This window comes from Lampris incognitus, chromosome 19, assembly GCF_029633865.1.
Source record: "Lampris incognitus isolate fLamInc1 chromosome 19, fLamInc1.hap2, whole genome shotgun sequence".
NCBI classification, from domain to species: Eukaryota; Metazoa; Chordata; class Actinopteri; order Lampriformes; family Lampridae; genus Lampris; species Lampris incognitus.
Window position 1 is genome coordinate 35,701,499 of NC_079229.1, and position 23,263 is coordinate 35,724,761.

At 44.2% G+C, this 23,263-nt stretch overlaps 1 protein-coding gene across 1 annotated transcript in view; it reads right to left on the reverse strand.

The window, feature by feature from the left end:
- Nucleotides 1-360: 360 nt before the first annotated feature.
- Nucleotides 361-23,263, reverse strand: part of LOC130129669 (tomoregulin-1-like) — a 42,960-nt gene continuing 20,057 nt past the window's right edge. Inside the window, exons 7-12 of the mRNA XM_056299259.1 lie at nucleotides 23,142-23,232; nucleotides 19,050-19,198; nucleotides 6,852-6,899; nucleotides 5,135-5,240; nucleotides 2,142-2,303; nucleotides 361-445 (exon numbers count right to left, since the gene is read on the reverse strand). Coding sequence (XP_056155234.1) covers nucleotides 361-445; nucleotides 2,142-2,303; nucleotides 5,135-5,240; nucleotides 6,852-6,899; nucleotides 19,050-19,198; nucleotides 23,142-23,232 — 641 coding nt within the window. The remainder of the gene's footprint in view (nucleotides 446-2,141; nucleotides 2,304-5,134; nucleotides 5,241-6,851; nucleotides 6,900-19,049; nucleotides 19,199-23,141; nucleotides 23,233-23,263) is intronic.

Below are 23,263 nucleotides of genomic sequence, written 5' to 3' on the forward strand. Positions count from 1 at the left end.
AGGAAGTGAGGAATCATCTAATCAAACTGCAATCCTGAAAAAGCAGGAAAACTCTCAGGTGGGAAAGGGTCGAAGCCGCCACATCTTGAAGGACGGAGTCAAAATGTGGCGGTGTAGAACCCAAGTTCTGTTTTTCTGTCTGCTGGAAACTGTTTTAGTGGGGGGAAAGCTGTTGCAAACGTCAAGAAAGAAAAGGAACGCAAGTCAAAAGGGAAATGGAAAAATAAGGCCCCGTATGAACTTGAGAAAAGAAACCAAAGGTCCGCTTCAGAAAAACGGGCACGAAAAGATGAGATATCAAAAAAGGCAGTCTGTCTGCGTGGTACGAAAACAACACAAATAATTTAAAAACAACAGCAGCTACATCATCCGGGAAGATGTTCCAGATGGGAAGTGACCAAGGTGTTGCTTCTGCCTCCGCCCACGCTTGGTCTTGTTGCACCTCCTACAGGAGAAACCAGGAATGACACATTTAGTAGTAGTAATGTTGGAGGAAGTACAAGTATTTATAGAAGTAATGTAGAAATAGTAGCGCTTGTTTAACTTCTCAGATTGGATCAAATGCAGCTGAGAAGTCGACAGTGCACGTAGGTCTCTCCAAACCGCTCCAACTTCTTCACACGGGTTTTAATTTAAGAGGTCATTAACAAAAGCCTCTAACAAGACACAAATCAAAATACATGTCGCAACAAATTATTATTATTATTTCATCATCCAGTGTTCATATTAAACAGTTTCCAGATTAAACTGGATGCAGCTAATTGGGCGGTGCTGTTATTCCGTTTTCCGTGTGGTCATTGGAACAACGGAACGCCGGACGAAGACACTCCCTTCATCATACATGGCGCTCGGGGTTTGTCGAATGTTGGATTTTGTACGATCACGACAAACCTTAAATCACACTTGACATACGTTCCCTCACTCAAACCAGCCAATGACCAAGCCCCAAGTGACAGACGGGAGGAGCGGGACTCAGATGTTTAACCCCACGCCGGATAGAACGAATGGAGTTGAGGAGAAGATGAATGAAGCGAGAGAGAGATGAGATGAACTGATAACAGGCTCATCAAATCAGAAAATGATGGTAGCGTGATGTTCTCCCACCACTCCATCACTTTTAGACAAATCATTTGGACATGTATTTCATTTTCTCATCTTAAGGTGTCTTGTATGTTAGGTGTTCAGATTAGTCTGGAAGTGTTTCAGGTTTTATGTCTTCAGGTGAACCAGACTTCCTCTTGGAAACACAAAAGTGTTGAACCAGACCATACATTTAATGCTGGGATACGACGGGGCTGAATATGTGTTGTATGTACTGGCCCATTGGGATGGGGAGTGCAGGAGAGAGGTGAAGAAGAGAGTGCAGGCAGGGTGGAGTAGGTGGAGAAGAGTGTCAGGAGTGATGTGTGACAGAAGGGTACCAGCAAGAGTTAAAGGGAAGCTTTACAAGATGGTGGTGAGACCAGCTATGTTATATGGTTTGGAGACAGTGGCACTGATGAAAAGACAGGAGGTGGAGCTGGAGGTGGCAGAGTTGAAGATGCTAAGATTTTCACTGGGAGTGATGAAGAAGGACAGGATTAGGAACGAGTATATTAGAGGGACAGCCCAGGTTGGACGGTTTGGAGACAAAGCAAGAGAGACAAGATTGAGATGGTTTGGACATGTGTGGAGGAGAGATGCTGGGTATATTGGGAGAAGGATGCTGAATATGGAGCTGCCAGGGAAGAGGAGAAGAGGAAGGCCAAAGAGGAGGTTTATGGAGGTGGTGAGGGAGGACATGCAGGTGGCTGGTGTGACAGAGGAAGATGCAGAGGACAGGAAGAGATGGAAACGGATGATCCGCTGTGGCGCCCCCTAACGGGAGCAGCCAAAAGTAGTAGTAGTAGTAGTAGTAGTAGTAGTAGTAGTAGTAGTAGTAGTATTGTGATGTTTAGTGTGGCTCCATATTCATCTGGGTTATGGCTCAAGTATTTCAGAGTATTTTAGAAGGATTAATCATTGTTACGTGACCTTTATGTTGTGGCCAAAACAATCTATATATTCTATATATTCTGTATGGTGTTTTTTTCAGTTGTGATGTAGTTTCTGTTATAGTACTAGCGGTAGTGGTAGTGGCAGTAACAGTAAAAGGTATTTACCGGGTGAAGCACATGACGACAGCTACTATGACCGCTATCTGGACAGCTCCTATGATGGCGGCGATGAGGACGTAATGAAGCTTCTGGCCGCTAGGAACCACGTAGAGTATGTTGAAGTCCAGGAGCTGATCGCACTGAGGACCGCCATAACCTCCATCACACCTACACACACACACACACACACACACACACAGTATACAAGGTCAGAATGCTGTACTTCTCACTATCACACAGTGCACGGTAGGAAAATACTCTCATACACTCACATACACATTTTTATTGTGTCACAGAAAGTTGAATCAGTTCATCTGGACACAACATTTAGTGGGAGCAACGCCTCATCATCATCTAAGTGACCTCTTCAGTCTCAACTGACTGCAGGTACCCCCACCCTTATAAACAATACAGTGGCTGCAGGTACCCCACCCTTATAAACAATACAGTGACTGCAGGTACCCCGCCCTTATAAACAATACAGTGGCTGCAGGTACCCCACCCTTATAAACAATACAGTGGCTGCAGGTACCCCCACCCTTATAAACAATACAGTGGCTGCAGGTACCACACCCTTATAAACAATACAGTGGCTGCAGGTACCACACCCTTATAAACAATACAGTGACTACAGGTACCCCACCCTTATAAACTATAGAGTGACTGCAGGTACCCCACCCTTATAAACAATACAGTGACTGCAGGTACCCCGCCCTTATAAACAATACAGTGGCTGCAGGTACCCCACCCTTATAAACAATACAGTGGCTGCAGGTACCCCCACCCTTATAAACAATACAGTGGCTGCAGGTACCACACCCTTATAAACAATACAGTGGCTGCAGGTACCACACCCTTATAAACAATACAGTGGCTGCAGGTACCACACCCTTATAAACAATACAGTGACTACAGGTACCCCACCCTTATAAACTATAGAGTGACTGCAGGTACCCCGCCCTTATAAACAATACAGTGGCTGCAGGTACCCCACCCTTATAAACAATACAGTGGCTGCAGGTACCCCCACCCTTATAAACAATAGTGGCTGCAGATACCCCCACCCTTATAAACAATACAGTGGCATAACGACCCAAACCAGCAACCAGTTTCATATGCAAATAGGCGTGACCATTAACTAGTGTTACAATGGCCATGTGTACTATTCACAGAGGATTGGGGAATAGTTGCCACCACAGCATTGTAAGATGCCCCCCCCACCCCACGGTTCAGGGATGGTCATTCCCTCTTCACATTGATGGCGTCTTGACTCCCCGTTCAAACCAGCGTTCCTCCCTATCAAGGATGTGCACATCCTCATCCTTGAAAGGCAGCTGTTGTCCTTCTCCTCTCTTCGATGGGCTGGTGCACTGTTTGGGCGTCTTCCTGGCTTTGACAAACGCCCAGTTAGGATAACCACACTTAACCAGGGCCTGTTTAATGTGGGATTTCTCCCTGTCCCCGGCTGCTGTGTGGGTGGGGTCGTTGTCAGCTTGGTGGTACAGCGTCCTGATGACTCCTAGTTTGTGCTCCAGTGGATGATGAGAGTCAAACCTTAAGTACTGATCAGTATGTGTTGGTTTATGGTAAACACCAACAATCAAATGTCCCCCATCACCAATTACAATTTGACAGTGTAAGAAGACTACCCCGTCATGTTCCACATCCTCCCTGGTGAACTTGATGTGGTGTCCACAGAGTTACCGTGGTCGGTGAAATGTGCTACGTCCTGAGATTTCATTTTAACCCAGGTGTCGTCCACAACTAATGGCTCTGAACTGATTCTCAACTTCCTGTGATTTCCTTACCTGGATTAGTGAGCATGCATAGATATTTTCATTGTAGACAGTATTATTCTCACACACACAAAGTACACATGGTACACAGAAAATACTCACACACACAAAACACACACATGGTTGTTGCATGAGGCCAAATGTCATTACGTGCTGGATTCCACAAAGAAGAGTCTATGTCAATCAAATTCTTCTCTCTCACACACACAGAAACACACAGAAACACACAGATACACACTGACGGACAGAGATTCATTCATGATCTTAAAGAACATCCCAGCGGTGCTGCCGGCCGTTTTCCAAAGCATGCTGTACCATTTTAGATTTTTTTTAATGCATTTTTTCTGCCTCCAGGCAGCCGTTGGTTTCAGTTCATCTCGGTACGGCATGAAAACCACCTTGCAAGACCTGAACTTGCTGCACACAGGTAATCCATGATTATTTCTTGTCTCGCTACAGCATGAAAACACATCTTGAGTCAGTCTGAAAGCTATCCAATTTAAATCGCCTCCAGAGGTGGTCTGAATAATTACATTAAAATCCTTCCTCACTGCAGCTGGGGGTCTGTATACACCTGGAGTTTTGTGCAGCCTGATGGCCGTCAGATCTGCTCCAGATGCATTTCCATGCTCGGGGAAGTTATGTTACTGAAGATTAACAGCTGAAGGTGTCAGGATGATGCAGTCTGGTTTGTATGTGATGTGTCATACATGTGCTAAAACATGTAAAAACAGGGCGTCCGGGTGGCGTGGCGGTCTGTTCTGTTCCCGACCAACACAGGGATCGCCGGTTCGAATCCCCATGTTACCTCCAGCTTGTTCGGGCATCCCTACAGACACAACTGGCCGTGTTTGCGGGTGGGAAGCCGGATGTGGGTATGTGTCCTGGTCGCTGCACTAGCGCCTCCTCTGGTCAGTCGGGGCGCCTGTTCTGGGGGGAATAGCATGATCCTCCCATGCGCTACGACCGCCTGGTGAAACTCCTCACTGTCAGGTGAAAAGAAGCGGCTGGTGACTCCACATGTATGGGAGGAGGCATGTGGTAGTCTGCAGCCCTCCCCAGATCGGCAGAGGGGGTGGAGCAGCAATCAGGACGGCTCGGAAGAGTGGGGTAATTGGCCGGATACAATCGGGGAGAAAAAAAAAGGGGGGGGGGACATGTAACAGCACAGATGAGGTCCTGTGTGAGCGTGGCGTGTGTTACCTGCAGGTGGGCAGGCCGCGTCTCATCTCACACTGGCCGTGCTCACAGAACTGAGCGTAGTCCTCATGACAGGGCAGAGCGGTGTCCCCGAACTCCTGACCCTCACCTGGAATGGACACAGGTGAAGCAGATCGATACGTTAAAGACGGGCTTAGATTGATTGAGAGCTGAAAAAAACAATTGATTTGTCATTTCTTCTTCTTCTTCTTTCGGCTTGTTCCCTGTTTCTGTTTTTGTTTTGTTAAGTTGTAATTTCATATTGTGCTCAGATGACTGACTCCACTATGTGCTCATGCAGAAGGAAATTAAAAACTAGTTGATCTTAGAACAGTTATGCCACAGAATAACATCTCAACATATACATATGCAGTATTTAGTATATACTGTATACAGTGTACAGTATGTTAGAGGTACTGTTGTACCATGTGTATCGGTATGATTTTTTTGTTTTATTTTGAGATCCTTTATTGATCCCCGTGGGGAAATTCCTTGCTATATGTAACCCATCCTAGCTGTGTAGCTGGGAGCAGTGGGCAGCCACCGTGCAGCGCCCGGGGACCAACTCCAGTTCGTCTTGCCATGCCTCGGTCAGGGCCACAGACAGGAGTATTAACCCTAACACGCATGTCTTTCTGATGGCGGGGGAAACCACAGCACCCGGAGAAAACCCACCACAGACACAGGAAGAACATGCAAACTCCACACAGAGGATGACCTGGGATGACCCCCAAGGTTGGACAACCCCGGGGCTCAAACCCAGGACCTTCTTGCTGTGAGGTGACCGCGCTAACCACTGCACCACCGTCCTACATAAATTCAACAATAACCTGTCAGACATGTATTATTAAGTGTGGACAAGAGAAAGGGACGCTGTTTCACTGCCTTTGGTAGTGTGGAGAGTTTTGGTGTGAGGTATCACATGCAGTAGGTAGGATGAGGGGCATAAATTTACCTCTAAGTTGTTATACTAGCAATTCATCCAACTAATCCCATTATCCAAAAAAGAGCTGTAACTATCACATGCTTCCTCCATGCTGAGCTTCTCATAGCTTCATCATGGAGACACAGTAAAGACCAGGCTTTAACATGAGCTTCATCATGGAGACACAGTAGAAGACCAGGCTTTAACATGAGCTTCATCATGGAGACACAGTAGAAGACCAGGCTTTAACATTAGCTTCATCATGGAGACACAGTAGAAGACCAGGCTTTAACATTTAGCTTCATCGTGGAGACACAGTAGAAGACCAGGCTTTAACATGAGCTTCATCATGGAGACACAGTAGAAGACCAGGCTTTAACATGAGCTTCATCATGGAGACACAGTAGAAGACCAGGCTTTGGCCTGTGACTCGGGAGACGTCTTCCTGCATCTCAATGGAGAAAATCACTTGCAGGCCTTCAATTCTCTTTCATTCACTTTATGGAGAAGGAAGACATGTCTGAAGCACTACAAGAGGCTGAGGGAAGGGCAAATGTTTCCGTGTGATGAACGGCTGACCATGAAGACTCGCTTTATTTATTTTATTTTATTTATCTTTTATTTACTTTGGTTTGCTGCTGTATGCCTTCTGTTATGTGTCTTTCATTATTGTATTATACTTCAGTAATGTTTTGTTGCTTGTTTATCTATTCCATGATCTATGTATTTGGTGTGTTGATGTTTTCATGTGTTTTTGTCTTCTGATGTTTAAAATCAATAACAAAAGAATCTTACCAAAGACGTCTGATTTGATCTTGACACTGTCATCTTTTCTTGCTTTGTCTGGAAAACAGAAAGAAGATGTGAGAGAAGAAAAGTTCCATGTGTCGACCCCAAACACAGTCCTCTCCTCCTGGGTCAAAGGTCAAGAGTCATAAAGCAGCCTGTGACCTTTAGAGTAGGTAAGTTGGTCCAAATATACAAGACACTAAAAAACATGAGTAATCGTTAGAGGGGCATCAAAACAGGTGGTGGACACGACTCACACAGCCTGTCTCAATGGTAACCACACAAAGATGTCGTTTTCTTCTAGAATAGTGTCCAGTCGATTCATAATCAGTTTCGGTGAACACAGTATACATCCCGCCATTTTTAGTATACTACATTTTCTCCATACTATATATATTTTAATACTGTGTAGTAAAACTGTGTATTATTTATAGCTTTATGCATGCGCAACAGTCCAGGTAAGGAAATCACAGAAAGGTGAATCCGTTCATCTGGACACAGCGTTTATTGAGAGGAACGTTAGATAAATACAATAGAGAATAAGTATACTTTCCTAATACATGAGCTGCGATGACAAAAACAGGTTATTTTTTATGCTTTTCACTGGAAATCTGTTTACAAAGCAGGAAAGGTAGAAAAATCATCTATCCTCAGTCCTTTCTAGTGAACACCATCTATCCTCAGCCCTTTCTAGTGAACAGCATCTATCCTCAGCCCTTTCTAGTGAACAGCATCTATCCTCAGCCCTTTCTAGTGAACATCATCTATCCTCAGTCCTTTCTAGTGAACATCATCTATCCTCAGTCCTTTCTAGTGAACATCATCTATCCTCAGTCCTTTCTAGTGAACATCATCTATCCTCAGTCCTTTCTAGTGAACATCATCTATCCTCAGCCCTTTCTAGTGAACATCATCTATCCTCAGCCCTTTCTAGTGAACATCATCTATCCTCAGTCCTTTCTAGTGAACATCATCTATCCTCAGCCCTTTCTAGTGAACATCATCTATCCTCAGTCCTTTCTAGTGAACATCATCTATCCTCAGTCCTTTCTAGTGAACATCATCTATCCTCAGTCCTTTCTAGTGAACATCATCTATCCTTAGCCCTTTCTAGTGAACATCATCTATCCTCAGTCCTTTCTAGTGAACAGCATCTATCCTCAGCCCTTTCTAGTGAACATCATCTATCCTCAGCCCTTTCTAGTGAACATCATCTATCCTCAGTCCTTTCTAGTGAACATCATCTATCCTCAGTCCTTTCTAGTGAACATCATCGATCCTCAGCCCTTTCTAGTGAACAGCATCTATCCTCAGTCCTTTCTAGTGAACATCATCTATCCTCACTCCTTTCTAGTGAACATCATCTATCCTCAGCCCTTTCTAGTGAACACCATCTATCCTCAGTCCTTTCTAGTGAACACCATCTATCCTCAGCCCTTTCTAGTGAACACCATCTATCCTCAGTCCTTTCTAGTGAACATCATGTATCCTCAGTCCTTTCTAGTGAACATCATCTATCCTTAGCCCTTTCTAGTGAACACCATCTATCCTCAGCCCTTTCTAGTGAACATCATCTATCCTTAGCCCTTTCTAGTGAACATCATCTATCCTCACTCCTTTCTAGTGAACATCATCTATCCTCAGTCCTTTCTAGTGAACATCATCTATCCTCAGCCCTTTCTAGTGAACATCATCTATCCTCAGCCCTTTCTAGTGAACATCATCTATCCTCAGTCCTTTCTAGTGAACATCATCTATCCTCAGCCCTTTCTAGTGAACATCATGTATCCTCAGCCCTTTCTAGTGAACATCATCTATCCTCAGCCCTTTCTAGTGAACATCATCTATCCTCAGTCCTTTCTAGTGAACATCATCTATCCTCAGTCCTTTCTAGTGAACATCATCTATCCTCAGCCCTTTCTAGTGAACATCATCTATCCTCAGCCCTTTCTAGTGAACATCATCTATCCTCAGTCCTTTCTAGTGAACACCATCTATCCTCAGTCCTTTCTAGTGAACACCATCTATCCTCAGCCCTTTCTAGTGAACAGCATCTATCCTCAGTCCTTTCTAGTGAACATCATCTATCCTCAGTCCTTTCTAGTGAACACCATCTATCCTCAGCCCTTTCTAGTGAACATCATCTATCCTCAGTCCTACCTAGTGAACATCATCTATCCTCAGTCCTTTCTAGTGAACACCATCTATCCTCAGTCCTTTCTAGTGAACAGCATCTATCCTCAGTCCTTTCTAGTGAACATCATCTATCCTCAGCCCTTTCTAGTGAACAGCATCTATCCTCAGCCCTTTCTAGTGAACATCATCTATCCTCAGTCCTTTCTAGTGAACATCATCTATCCTCAGTCCTTTCTAGTGAACATCATCTATCCTCAGTCCTTTCTAGTGAACATCATCTATCCTCAGCCCTTTCTAGTGAACATCATCTATCCTCAGCCCTTTCTAGTGAACATCATCTATCCTCAGTCCTTTCTAGTGAACACCATCTATCCTCAGTCCTTTCTAGTGAACACCATCTATCCTCAGCCCTTTCTAGTGAACAGCATCTATCCTCAGTCCTTTCTAGTGAACATCATCTATCCTCAGTCCTTTCTAGTGAACATCATCTATCCTTAGCCCTTTCTAGTGAACATCATCTATCCTCAGTCCTACCTAGTGAACATCATCTATCCTCAGTCCTTTCTAGTGAACACCATCTATCCTCAGCCCTTTCTAGTGAACAGCATCTATCCTCAGTCCTTTCTAGTGAACAGCATCTATCCTCAGTCCTTTCTAGTGAACATCATCTATCCTCAGTCCTTTCTAGTGAACATCATCGATCCTCAGTCCTTTCTAGTGATCATGTATCCTCAGCCCTTTCTAGTGAACATCATCTATCCTCAGTCCTTTCTAGTGAACATCATCTATCCTCAGCCCTTTCTAGTGAACATCATCTATCCTCAGCCCTTTCTAGTGAACATCATCTATCCTCAGCCCTTTCTAGTGAACATCATCTATCCTCAGTCCTTTCTAGTGAACATCATCTATCCTCAGCCCTTTCTAGTGAACATCATCTATCCTCAGTCCTTTCTAGTGAACATCATCTATCCTCAGTCCTTTCTAGTGAACAGCATCTATCCTCAGTCCTTTCTAGTGAACATCATCTATCCTCAGCCCTTTCTAGTGAACAGCATCTATCCTCAGTCCTTTCTAGTGAACATCATCTATCCTCAGCCCTTTCTAGTGAACATCATCTATCCTCAGTCCTTTCTAGTGAACATCATCTATCCTCAGTCCTTTCTAGTGAACAGCATCTATCCTCAGTCCTTTCTAGTGAACATCATCTATCCTCAGCCCTTTCTAGTGAACATCATCTATCCTCAGCCCTTTCTAGTGAACAGCATCTATCCTCAGTCCTTTCTAGTGAACATTACTCTTTAAAAGCAGGTCCTTGCATCTCTGGAAGGCTTTGGCGGCTGCTGGAGTCGGCCGTCCTCCAGCTCTCTGTTTGCTGCCTCATCAGCATGCAGCTGGCGCCTGCTTGGCTTTCAGGTGGTAAATCACGTTTGTTCCAGAGAGTTTTTTGGGTTATGTACCGCTTAATATTTCATTGGCAAGTTTTTACAAACGGTGTCTTTGTTTGTGTCACGGAGAGCTATGAAATGGCTCAGTACGGCCAGCACGCTCAATAACCTGGAGCAGTAAGCAGTAGTTCATTCACGGCCAGTCGATTTTGACGCAGGTGTTGATGGAGCAGAAGAAAACAACGCAAAAGATCTATTTAAAAAAACGCCTCGGAATTTTTTGCCGTTAAGACGAACATATTTTTGGAGCATCCCTGCTTGTGGTGTGTTTGTATGTAATTAGTATGCACTTAGTATGTGTGTGTGTGTGTGTGTGTGTGTGTGTGTGTTAGGACTGCCCCCGACCAGATTTTCCTAGTTGACTAGTTGTTAGCTTAAGCCATTTGTCGACTAGTTGTTGCACTTTTATGATATTCATTTAATTAAAGTAAAAAATAAAATAAATATATATATATATGTGTTTTTCCCGAAACCATCAATGGTGTTATCCAAAGGAGTTGAATCAAGTGCAACTGGACTTGGTATATATCCGTGAAGACGAAGCTTGGTCTAGTCAGAAAGGCACGAACTGAGGAAGCCTCTTGGATGAGAGGTGAAACGTCTTCACGGATATATACCAAGTCCAGTTTTGATTCAACTCCTCTGGATAACCATGACCTGGATGAAGGAGAACATTCACAGACACGTCAATGGTGTTGTGAGTGCTCAACTAATGAGGAGCGGAATATCAACACGGATACAGGAAAAATATAAGTGCATTGGGGCTGAGAAAGAATGTTATGAGTAAGATTGTAAACACTGTGCTACATTCCAGAGCGATACAAAATCATAATAATGAGCCTTTAAAATATAGATTCTACAAGCACACACACGAGCCGCCTGTTCACATCCTCACCAGCACAAGAGGTGATGAATAATGATTCTGAATGTGTCGGAGCAACCAGCAAGGAGACTGAACATTTTGTTAATTTATTTCAACACAGTATAACGTCACATAATTGATGAACTTGTAACAAAACTTGCAAAATAACTTTGGATTTCCTGCTCGACATAGTCCCGCCCCTACTCTGCCTCTGATTGGCTAACCCCATCCTATCCCCAACCTTAACCAACCCAACCAACGGAGGCAACGAGGGCTTGCTAGCCGATCAGATGCAGAATAGGGCGGATCTTTGTGAAATATGAGTGGGAAAACAAAATAAGGCTCCCTGACCGTCGCCACTTCATGTGTCTGTCATTTCAAATTAAAAGCCCCCATCCGTTTCATACAGGGTTTTATTTTTCTGCGACTAAACCAGTGAAATGTTGGTCGACTAAGACTTTTCTCATCGCCTAACATTTGGTCAACTGTTAGGGGGCAGCCCTAGTGCTTGGAGAACCAGAACTAACTAAATGTAAACAAAAGACCAACTGACTGACTGAGTGGCTGGCTGGTTGGCTGACTGTTTCAGTGATCTTTTCCAGGCCAGTGCCCCCTCTCTCCAGTGGCAGTACACATTAATCAGACAGTGGATTTGATGCGAGCGAGTCAACGTACCACTGGCCTGTAATCAGGCAGAGCGATGGGTTTAGAGAGACAGACAGGTTGTGATGTAGGTTAAACGCATCACAACATAACACACTAACAAGAGTACACAAATAGATGTGTAGATGACCACACAATCACACACTTTTAAATCACGAAACTGCAAAACATGCATGTGTATTGTGTGCCTGTGTGTTGAGTTTTGCTAATGGCAGTATTTATTAAGCGTCCCAGTTGACGAAATGGACAACAACAAAAAAAAACAGTCAGAGGATGTGATGCTACTCCGACACCTGGATTTAAACTTGAATGTGGTTTGTGTAAATACGAGCGGTTAGTCTGACAGGGCCGCTGAGTAAACGGTAATGATATGAGCGAAAACCTGACGCGAGGCTAACATGCGATGCCAACGGGGTTTCAATAATGCAGTGAGCCATTTAGAAGTAACTTGCTTTTCTGTACCACATGACGCCTCAAAGATCACAAAAGGTTCACCCATCATTTCATTCCACAGAACAAAACATCCAAATCTGCTAAGCTTGTGACAACCTTGAACCTTAACTTTAAGATATGTACCGAAAAAAAAACACATTAATTTTTTTTCTATACGCAAAGAGATGAGAGAATCTGTGACCCAGAAAAACTGGACCACTCTCAAACGTCCATGCTCTGCTCTGATTGGAGCTCTCCATTTATGAATCGGCCAATTACTGCTCATGTTTTTGACCTCACTCCATTATGTCCCTGTTGCCAAAAAGCAGACTGGAAAAAAAGAACCGTGGTTGCTTATGTTTGAATAATTTACAGGGGAAAAAAACTCCATCTCTGAGGGAAGAGTCTTTCAGCAAGGCACTACGTCCCTGCCTATGCAGTTGTGTGTGTGTGTGTGTTTGTGTGTGTGTGACAGAGAGGATAGCGACATGTGTATGTGTTTCCAAGGCAATTGCAAGTTAAGATGTTATGGATGGTGACCACATCCAGTAAAACACTTTTCTCTGAGAGTGTGTGTGTGTGTGGTGGAGGCATGGTGGAGACGCTTATGTGTACTAATGATCCCGAGAGCCAAGGCGGATAGGTCAAGGGGGAGGTTCCACATGAAGCATGATCCAATAAAGACACCAATGGCAGAACTGGTGGGAGATGTCTCCAGGTCACAACAGCAGTGAAGGTGGATGAAGGCTGCAACAGAGGGTGGTCCCCAATCGTCTTGGTTCTCCATGCCATTGAACTCTGGCCACCCCCATCTAAGGACCATGTGGTGGCTGCAGGAGCATCAGCCTCTCCATGTAAAAAGCTGTCATGCACAGGCGTCCTCCTGCAAGGGACTCAACCTATAAACATCCTGGGTCAAAGCCCTGTGGCGATCGAGAAGAGGTGATGGGGGCAGGAGAGGGGAGTCTGGCAGCCCCTAGCCTCAACCTGGCACACAGGCGGCAGGTGTACGATCAGTTGCTAAGCCTTGGGACTGAGGCAGAGGGGCTTCTTGGCTGCTGCACCCACATATTTAGGCCAGCCATATTCAGGATCTGCTCTGCTCACCCCAGCTGGGGAGGCGGCTAGAAAAGGTGCCCTAAACATAGTCTGCCTCATACCTCCTGTCTGGACCACCACATCCAGGGGGATCACCACCATGTGGTCAGAAGCAGAAACTCATATATTTTGGAGCCTGGAACATACAAATCCTCATGGACAATCAATCCAGCGATCGACTTGAACAGCATACTGCCATCATCGCCTGAGAGTTGAGGAAATTCTGGATTGATAGCGCTGCACTCTCTGAAACCCGACTGGCCAACCAAGGGCAGCTGAAAGAGGAGAAGGGTGGCTACACTTTGTTCTAGAAAGGGAAAGCAGCTGATGAGCTGAGGATCCACAGTGTTGGCTTTGCCATCAAAAACAGCCTTATTTGCCACCTTGCTGAGCTTCCTCTGGGCATCGATGAATGCCTGATGATAATACGGCTGGCGCTTGTACATAACCAAAGTGTTGCTGTCATCAAGTTCAAGTACTTTATTTGTCACATGCACAGAAATACAAAGCAAAACACGCAGTGAAACGAGGGAGAGTACTCCGTCTGTCATTATGTGAAAAAAAGACATAAGCCTAGATGAAAGACAAAAGATCAGTGCATTCTTAAGTCAAAATAAGCAACAACAAAAAAGTGGAAGGTCATATATGTTGAGAGTTCTTATGGCCTGTGGATAGAAAGTCTCTCTGTTAAGACTACAGAGGCGTCTACCAGACCCCAATAGCCTGAACAGCCCATCGTCAGGGTGAGAAGTGTCGCTCATGATCTTCTTGGCTCTTGTCCTCACCCTTCTGGTGTAAGTGTCCTGCAGGATGGGGAGGGATGTTCTCAACAACCCAAAGAGGAGGACATGGCAGCACTACTTCGTCTAAGAGAAGTCCAGGATGCCATTAGGAAGATGAAAATCAACAAGGCTGCTGGTGCTGATGGAATACCAGCAGAAGTACATAGCGATATCCAGACAGACATATCCAGGCCCTGCTACTTAAAATATGGGGAAAAGAGGACATCCCCTTTAACTTAGGGACGCAGTCTCTATCTTTAAGAAAGGGGGCGAAACCGAGTGCATGGCATTTCCCTACTTTCCACTTCAGGGAAAGCGCTGGCTAGGGTTGGTGGTCACCACCTGGACACTGCTTGACATCCCCCTCATCACATTTTCTTTTTCTATATCTTATAAACCCATATAATTTTGTTATCCTGTTTCAGTGTTGTATCCTTCCCTCACTCAGACGTATGACTAGTTCTTTTTTCTTTTTTGTCTACATGGTGATGCTGGTTGCGTGGCTTGGGTCCTGGGCTGTTCTGGTGGCATCCTAGGCATCCTTCTCTTCATATATTTTATAATTTCGTTATAATTCTGTTGTCCTCTTTCAGTGCTGTATTGTGTAAATTGTGCAAACACAACATCCACTGCATGTTGTCTGTCTTGGGAGAGAGATCCTCCTCTGTTGCTCTCCCTGAGGTTTCTCCCTGTTAAAGGGGTTTTAGGGAGTTGGTCCTTATCCGATGCGAGGGTCTAAGGACAGGATGTTGTGTTGCTGTAAAGTCCCTTGAGGCACATTTGTGATATTGGGCTATACAAAAAAATTGACTTGCCTTGACTTGACTAGGGTCTTGGCCAACATACTCCTCCTAATATCAGAGAAAATTCTGCTAGAGTCCCAGAGCTGTTCTCGTCCTAACAGAGGCACCATGGACATGATTTTTACTGCTCGCCAACTCCAAGAAAAAGCCCAGGAACAGAATCAGCCATTGGTCATGGCCTTTATAGACTTGACCAAAGCCTTTGATTCCATAAAGCACCAGGCCCTCTGGCTAGTTCTGTCAAAAATAGGCTGCCCTGACAAATACATCAGAGTACTAAATCAACTACATGATAATATGTCAGCTAGAGTACTCAGCAATTATGGAGATGAGACAGAGTCCTTCAAGGTCCACACAGGAGTTAAACAAGGCTGTGTCATTGCCCCAAGCCTGTGCCTTGTCTCCATTGTGACCATCCTCCATCTCGTGGGTCCCAATCGGCCTCAGGGAGTCATAATCATGTACAGAACTGATGGGAATCTTCTGAACATTAACAGATAAGGGCTTAAAGTAAAACCACCACCACACCCATCATTGAGCTGTAGTATGCTGATGACAACATCTTAGTGTCCCTCATAGAAGAGGAACTACAGAGCATACTGGATGCCTTTGCAAAGCATACAAGCAGCTTGGCCTGGTCATGGCTGGTTGTGCCAGCCGGGCCTTCTCAAGATTGAGAAAAAGGGGTTTTGAAAACCGCAACCTACAGACCAGAACAAAAATCCTGGTGTACAGAGGGGTAGTGCTGCACACCCTAATGTCCATCCATACCTTATCCAAACCACTTACCCTGCTCTCAGGGTGGCGGGGATGCTGGAGCCTATCCCAGCAGTCATTGGGCGTCAGGCGGGGAGACACCCTGGACAGGCTGCTAGGCCATCACAGGGCCAATACACACACACACACACACACACACACACACACACACACACACACACACACACACACACACACACACACACACACACACACACACACACATTTACACCATAGGGACAATCTAGTACGGCCGATTCCCCTGCCCTACATGTCTTTGGACTGTGGGAGGAAACAGGAGCACCTGGAGGAAACCCACGCAGACACGAGGAGAACATGCAAACTCCACACAGAGGACGACTCGGGACCACCCCCAAGGTTGGACTACCCCGGGGCTCGGACCCAGGACCTTCTTGCTGTGAGGCGACCACGCTAACCACTGCACCACCATGCCGCCCTAATGTATGGGTCCGAAACATGGACCACATATAGCAGGCACCTGAAGGCACTTAAGGCATACCAACAGTGATGCCTAAGGAAGACCCTTAAGATCAGCTGGGAGGATAAGCACACCAACTTCAGTGTCCTCGAGGAGGCCAACATTACCTGCTATAACTGCCACCATTGCACAACATCAGCTAAGATGGACTAGCCATGTCGTCTGCATGCCTGACTCTCACCTCCTGAAACAAGTCCTTTACTCCCAGCTTGTGACAGGACGGCGTGCCCCGAGGACAAAAGAAGCAATATTAAGATAACATCATTAAGATAACATCAAGGCCCTTATCAAAAGGTTTGGCATCAACCTTAACACCCGGGAAACAGTGGAAAAAAAACACAGAGGCCTGGAGCTTGGCGGTCTGTGAGGGTGCTGGGCGCTACAATCATGACCTCCTGCTGCTGAAAACAAACATGGACTCAGAAAGGAGCGAGTTACCAGAAAGGCCCAAACCACATCCTCAACCACTTCTTCACACCCTTGCCCACGTTACCCCTAAATAGAAAGCTCCAGGATCGGCCTCTATTCCCACCTGAAGACCCACAAGGACCCAGAAGGGAGGACAGTAATACTCGACCCCGAGTGACCGCCGATGATGATGATGATGATGATGGGTGTGTGTGTGTGTGTGTGCGCCAATCCCTGATATAAAAAAAGGAGTAAGCTTCCCATGTCTTGGTGTTAAATGACCTTTCCTTTCTGGAACTCTAAACTAGCTCTGTGAATATGTTTGCACTGGAGGAAAAGATAACAGCCAGGAAATAAAGGAAGGATGAAAAGAAGATGAAGAACTGAAGAGGAGGAAGGCTTTTAGAGTGAGGGAAGTAGAAAAGAGGTTTAAATTGTTAAAATGGAACCAGCTGGTTCAGTCAACCGTTCTAATTCTGACTGGCCCATATCAGTCCAGGGTCTCCACGATGGGCCTATATACATTGTGTGTGTGTGGGGGGGGGGGGTCCAGGATTGGGGTCATGACATCATATAATATACATGAGCTTAAAACAGCCCTGCTACTAATCTCCATCACCCCCATATCCCTCCTCATCTACCCCTTCTCTCCCTCTCTCTGTATCTCTCGCTTGCTCTCTCTCTCTCACATATATTTTTTTTATTTATTTAAATATATCTCTCTCGATCTCTCTCATGTATATATATTTAAATATGTATCTCCCTATCGCTCTCTCTCTCTCTCTCATGCACACACACACTTATTTATTTATTTAAATAAATATCTCCCTATCTCCCTGTCTGTCTGTCTGTCTGTCTGTCTGCCTGTCTGTCTCTCTCTGTACTTCATGCTGGCTCTTTATGATGGTACTTTATCACATATCAGAGAGCTGATATGATGTGATCCCAATATAGGTCACCACCAGCAGGGAGGCACAGAGGTGTGTGCGTGTGTGCATGCGTGTGTGTGTTTGCGTCTTTTTATATTTATATAAATATATATATATATATATATATATATATATATATATATATATATATACAGCAATTATTTCGTCTTTTCAGGTATTGAAATATCAAAGTAACACATTTTGGGTATGAAGTGATTTCTACATTTTATTAAGTATTTAATCTGTGATCATTACTTTGTGCTTAACAGAATCGAAAACAAAGGAAGAGTCTTTATAGAAATGGAGCCACGATCACTGACCCTGTCAGCTGTCTTGTCAGTCTTACTGTGTAAGACTGACAAGACATCACACTCCACTGTGTTGTCAGTGGAGTGTGATGTTATTATTATTAGTCTTACTGTGTTGTCAGTGGAGTGTGATATTATTATTATTAGTCTTACTGTGTTGTCAGTGGAGTGTGATATTATTATTATTAGTCTTACTGTGTTGTCAGTGGAGTGTGATGTTATTATTATTAGTCTTACTGTGTTGTCAGTGGAGTGTGATATTATTATTATTAGTCTTACTGTGTTGTCAGTGGAGTGTGATGTTATTATTATTAGTCTTACTGTGTTGTCAGTGGAGTGTGATATTATTATTATTAGTCTTACTGTGTTGTCAGTGGAGTGTGATGTTATTATTATTAGTCTTACTTTGTTGTCAGTGGAGTGTGATGTTATTATTAGTCTTACTGTGTTGTCAGTGGAGTGTGATGTTATTATTATTAGTCTTACTGTGTTGTCAGTGGAGTGTGATGTTATTATTATTAGTCTTACTGTGTTGTCAGTGGAGTGTGATGTTAGTCTTACTGTGTTGTCAGTGGAGTGTGATGTTATTATTATTAGTCTTACTGTGTTGTCAGTGGAGTGTGATGTTAGTCTTACTGTGTTGTCAGTGGAGTGTGATGTTATTATTATTAGTCTTACTGTGTTGTCAGTGGAGTGTGATGTTATTATTAGTCTTACTGTGTTGTCAGTGGAGTGTGATGTTATTATTATTAGTCTTACTGTGTTGTCAGTGGAGTGTGATGTTATTATTAGTCTTACTGTGTTGTCAGTGGAGTGTGATGTTATTATTATTAGTCTTACTGTGTTGTCAGTGGAGTGTGATGTTATTATTAGTCTTACTGTGTTGTCAGTGGAGTGTGATGTTGTTATTATTATTAGTCTTAATGGGGGCGGAGGAATAACAGAGATGTAACTAGTTTCCAGACAAACTAAAATGATCAGGAAATTATTGACCGCCTGTCTTTTCCACGATTTCCTGATGGCGAGGTCCCGTTGTGGAGTGAATGTGTATGAGCAAAAACACGAGTTCACAACACACTTTACCTTGACACCTGCCGACATGCTTGATGTCGATCTTGACCTGCTTCAGACAGGACGCCTCTCGGACGTGGCAGGGCGTGTCGTACGTGACGCCATCTTTACCGCACACCGGGTTGTCGTTGTGGCCGTTACACACGATGTTGCACATGCATCTGGACACACACACGCATACAAAAATTTTTTTTTTAAAACAAATACATAAAAAAAGACCGGCATACACATGTTAACACACACACAACTGTAGAGCTGTAAGTTTGTGTTAAGACGACACTGTGTTGTCATGCATTTCTTTTACAAGACTAAACCTCAACACCCAATATCTAACACACACACACACATACACACATGTACACATACATGCGAACACACAAACAAGCCTACTTGTGCAGACATGTCGAATGCTAGCAGCCAACCTGCGGCACGGCGTACAGTCTTCTCCACGTGACCGTTTACATCCCACACTTCCCTCCCGGAACCTCCGTTTCTGCCTACGGTGGCTCCCGACAGTACTGTTTTGCCCGCTAGCTCCCCCAACTGGCCTCATCTGTCACTAACCCTCTCACCAGGAGTGTTTCCCATACAGACTATTATTTGTCACCGGGCCTCTCATCCACACGACATATTACAACGTGACCAGCATGTAGACCACAGTGTGCTAACTCCGTTAGCTAAATCAGCTGTTCATACGCAGATGACCTGCCATAAGTTTGCCCTCTACAATATCTGATGTATCACCAACAAAGCCCCTCTGGTCAATGACTTCATCACAGAGCACAAACTGGACTATTTATGTCTCACAGAAACCTGGAAGTCACACAATGACTTCCTACAGCTAAATTCAGCTACTCCACCAGGATATGTTTACATGGGCAAACCTCGGCCTTCGGGCAGAGGAGGCAGCCTCACGATCCATCGCGATAGTATAAACTAACGCCACTCTCTCTACCTGATCAGTCTTCCTTTTGAACCGCTGGCTGTTACGCTCTATGGACCTACACCCACCATTATTGCTGTTCCGTACAGACCACCCAAGGCATTGAATATTTTTATCCCTGAACTCGCGACAGTTTTAACCACCCTTAGTGCAGTGTCTCCGAACATGATCATGATGGAGGATTTTAATGTTCGTTTTGATAACACTGACAATATGTTCACTAAAGGTTTTAAAGCAATGTTAGATTGCTAAGATCTAACATAATATGTCAACGTTACAACCCACACCAAGTGTCATATCCTTGGCTTAGTTTTCTGTTCCGGCATCACACCATATAACATTAACTCTTCTGAACCACCCTTGTCTGACCATAAAGCTGTGTTACTCACCACCAACCTACTGCTCTGTAAATCAAGGGTGCATCGTATCTTATACTGCAACATTAGATATGTTAATCCAGATGATCCGAGCAGTTTTATTAACTCGAACCCCATTTCTGCTCCCACCTCCTCACTCCCTGATCTTATGGACTACTACGATGATAGTTTACCTTCTGCACTTGATACTTTAGCCCTCTTGCCCATACTGTTCCCTGGTACACACCTGATCTACATCAGCTCAAGGCTATAGGTCAGCGCTTTGAGAGGCTTTGCACCACGACTGTACTTGCTGTTCATAAACAAATGTATTCTGATCATATACTCCATTACAAAAATGCTCTTTCTACAGCTAAAACATCCTATTATGCAAATATCATCAGTACAGTTGAAGGGAATACTGGAACTCTCTTTTCCACAGCTCTGCTTTTTGATGTTTTCAGCTCCAAAATTAGTACATCTCATGAGCAGCAAGCCTCTGTATCATCAGCAAGCATCATGCAGACTGACATAACCACCAGCAAGCGCCTTGAAACTGTCCCCCATCCACTGTCCTATGTGACTTCAGTCTTCCAACTGAAAATCACATTTTTTAACTTATTGCTAAGTCTAGCACCTCCACTTATCATCTTGAACCAATTCCCACAACCCTAGTTAAAACATGCCTGCCCTCGATCATCTCCATGAGAACCTCTACCATCAACTCCTCTCTGTCCACTGGTACAGTTCCCCCTTCACTGAACGTTGCCATAATCAGGCCAACTCTGAAAAAAACCTAATTTAGATTCTAATGACCAAAAGAACTACCGACATATTTCCGATTTAGCATTCATTTCCAAAATTCTTGAGAGGGTAGTTGAAATCTCAACTCTCTACCTTGATAACAATCATCTCTTTGAACAATTCCAATCTGGCTTTCACCCCAAACATAGCACAGAAACGGCCCTGGTTACGATCACCAATGACCTTCATGCAGCTGACTCCGGGCTACTCTCTTTCCTCATCCTCCTTGACCTCACCGCAGCCTGTGATATTATATCCCATCAACTCCTCATGGATCTTCTGGCTAGCATTGGATTTGGGGCACTGTGTATCAGTGGTTTGCTTCCTACCTTACAGACAAGACACATTTTGTATCAATTAAGAATGACGAGTCAGAAAGTTTGATAGTTCCTCATGTTGTTCCACAGAGTTCAGTGTTGGGCCCACTCCTGTTTATTATTTACCTCCTCCCTCTTGGCAACATCTTCCAGCACGATGGTATCCATTTTCACTGTTACGCTGATGATACACAGCTTTATGTGTCCACTAAGCCCACTTCCACTCTCCCCTCCAATGCCTTCACTGCTTTTCTCCATGATTTACAGGTATGGATGACTAATAACTATCTGAAATTCAATGGTAGTAAAACTGAGCTACTCCTCATTTGTGCTAAATCTACAACCTCAAAAACTAATATTTGCTCAGTCTTGGTGTTGTCCTAGATAAGTACCCTTTCCTTTTCCAGTCATCGAAACAATGTCTCCCGGATTCCTTTTTCCATCTGTGAAACATCTCCAGACTGCCATGTTTTAACACAACACTCCATGGAAGTCTTAGTCAATGATTTCTTTGGTCACATCACGCTTTGACTACTGCAATGTGATCCCTGCAGGCATCCCCAACAAACTTATCCAGAATTCTGCAGCACGGATTATTACACGTTCAAAGACCACAGAAAATGGTTCTCCCCCACTGATTCAATTACACTGGCTTCCTGTGTCACAGCGGATTAATTTCAAACTTTTATTATTAACATTAAAAGCTCTTCATAATCTATCCCCTGCTTATCTTACCGACCTCCTTCAGACTTACACTCCATCTTGCTTCCTGCGGTCTTCACCAGCAGGTCTATTGTCACTTCCAGCCATCAGCCTCAGCACAATGGGTGCCAGGGCTTTCTCCTATGCTGCACCCAAACTCCATAACTCCATTCCCTGTCATATCTGTACACTAGGCTCCATTACAGAATTCAAAAGTGCTCTTAAAACCCAAATTTTTAAACGAGCATACTCACTTTAAAAGCACTCCTGCTGATGTATGCTCTGTTGCTTATTGTGTGTTTTATTGTTGATTGCACTTGTGTTTTTACTGCTTTGTTTTATTTTATTTGGTGTAAGGTGACCTTGAGTGTCATGAAGGTTGCCTTTAGATAAAATGCATTCTTATTCATCATTATTATGTATTCATTTCCTGTCTCTTATCTGCTAAGTATGTTTGTATCAGCTGGACTGTTTAGCTCTTGAACTGCAGGTATGACAGACTACTGACATGTTGGACCGTCAGTATTATAGACTGTTCCACTCACACAGCACATAATGCCTGCTGGAACAGAGCTTGTCAGAGACATTAAACCAAAATATTTTTAGCATTCAAAAAGTAATTCTGTCAGTGCCATTCCTCACTCCCTCTCTCTCACTCTCTAACTCACTCTCACTCATCTTCAGTCGCTTCCTCTTGTTCACTCTTCCCTTCCTTCCCTCGCTCTCCTACCCATCAAGTTCATTAGCGCATTTCTTGTCTCTTACTCTCAACATCTCTCACACACACACACACACACACACACACACACACTATGCTTATTTATAGTGTCTTCGCGGTCCTTAATGGCAAACAAAAGAAGCTTAGAAACCATCAAAAGAAGAAAAATGAAAGCAGACACAGGACAAGGACATTGCACATTCAAAGAGAAAGTGTGTGTGTGTGTGTGTGTGTGTGTGTGTGTGTGTGCATGCGTAAACTCACAGCATATCCTCAGAGTCTTCATCACACTCCGCTCCAAACTTGCAGTTGCCACATTTGGAGGTTTTCTTCACGCGACCCGAGCCCTCTTCATCTGCCAGACAGAAGCCATCCGGCCACAAAAC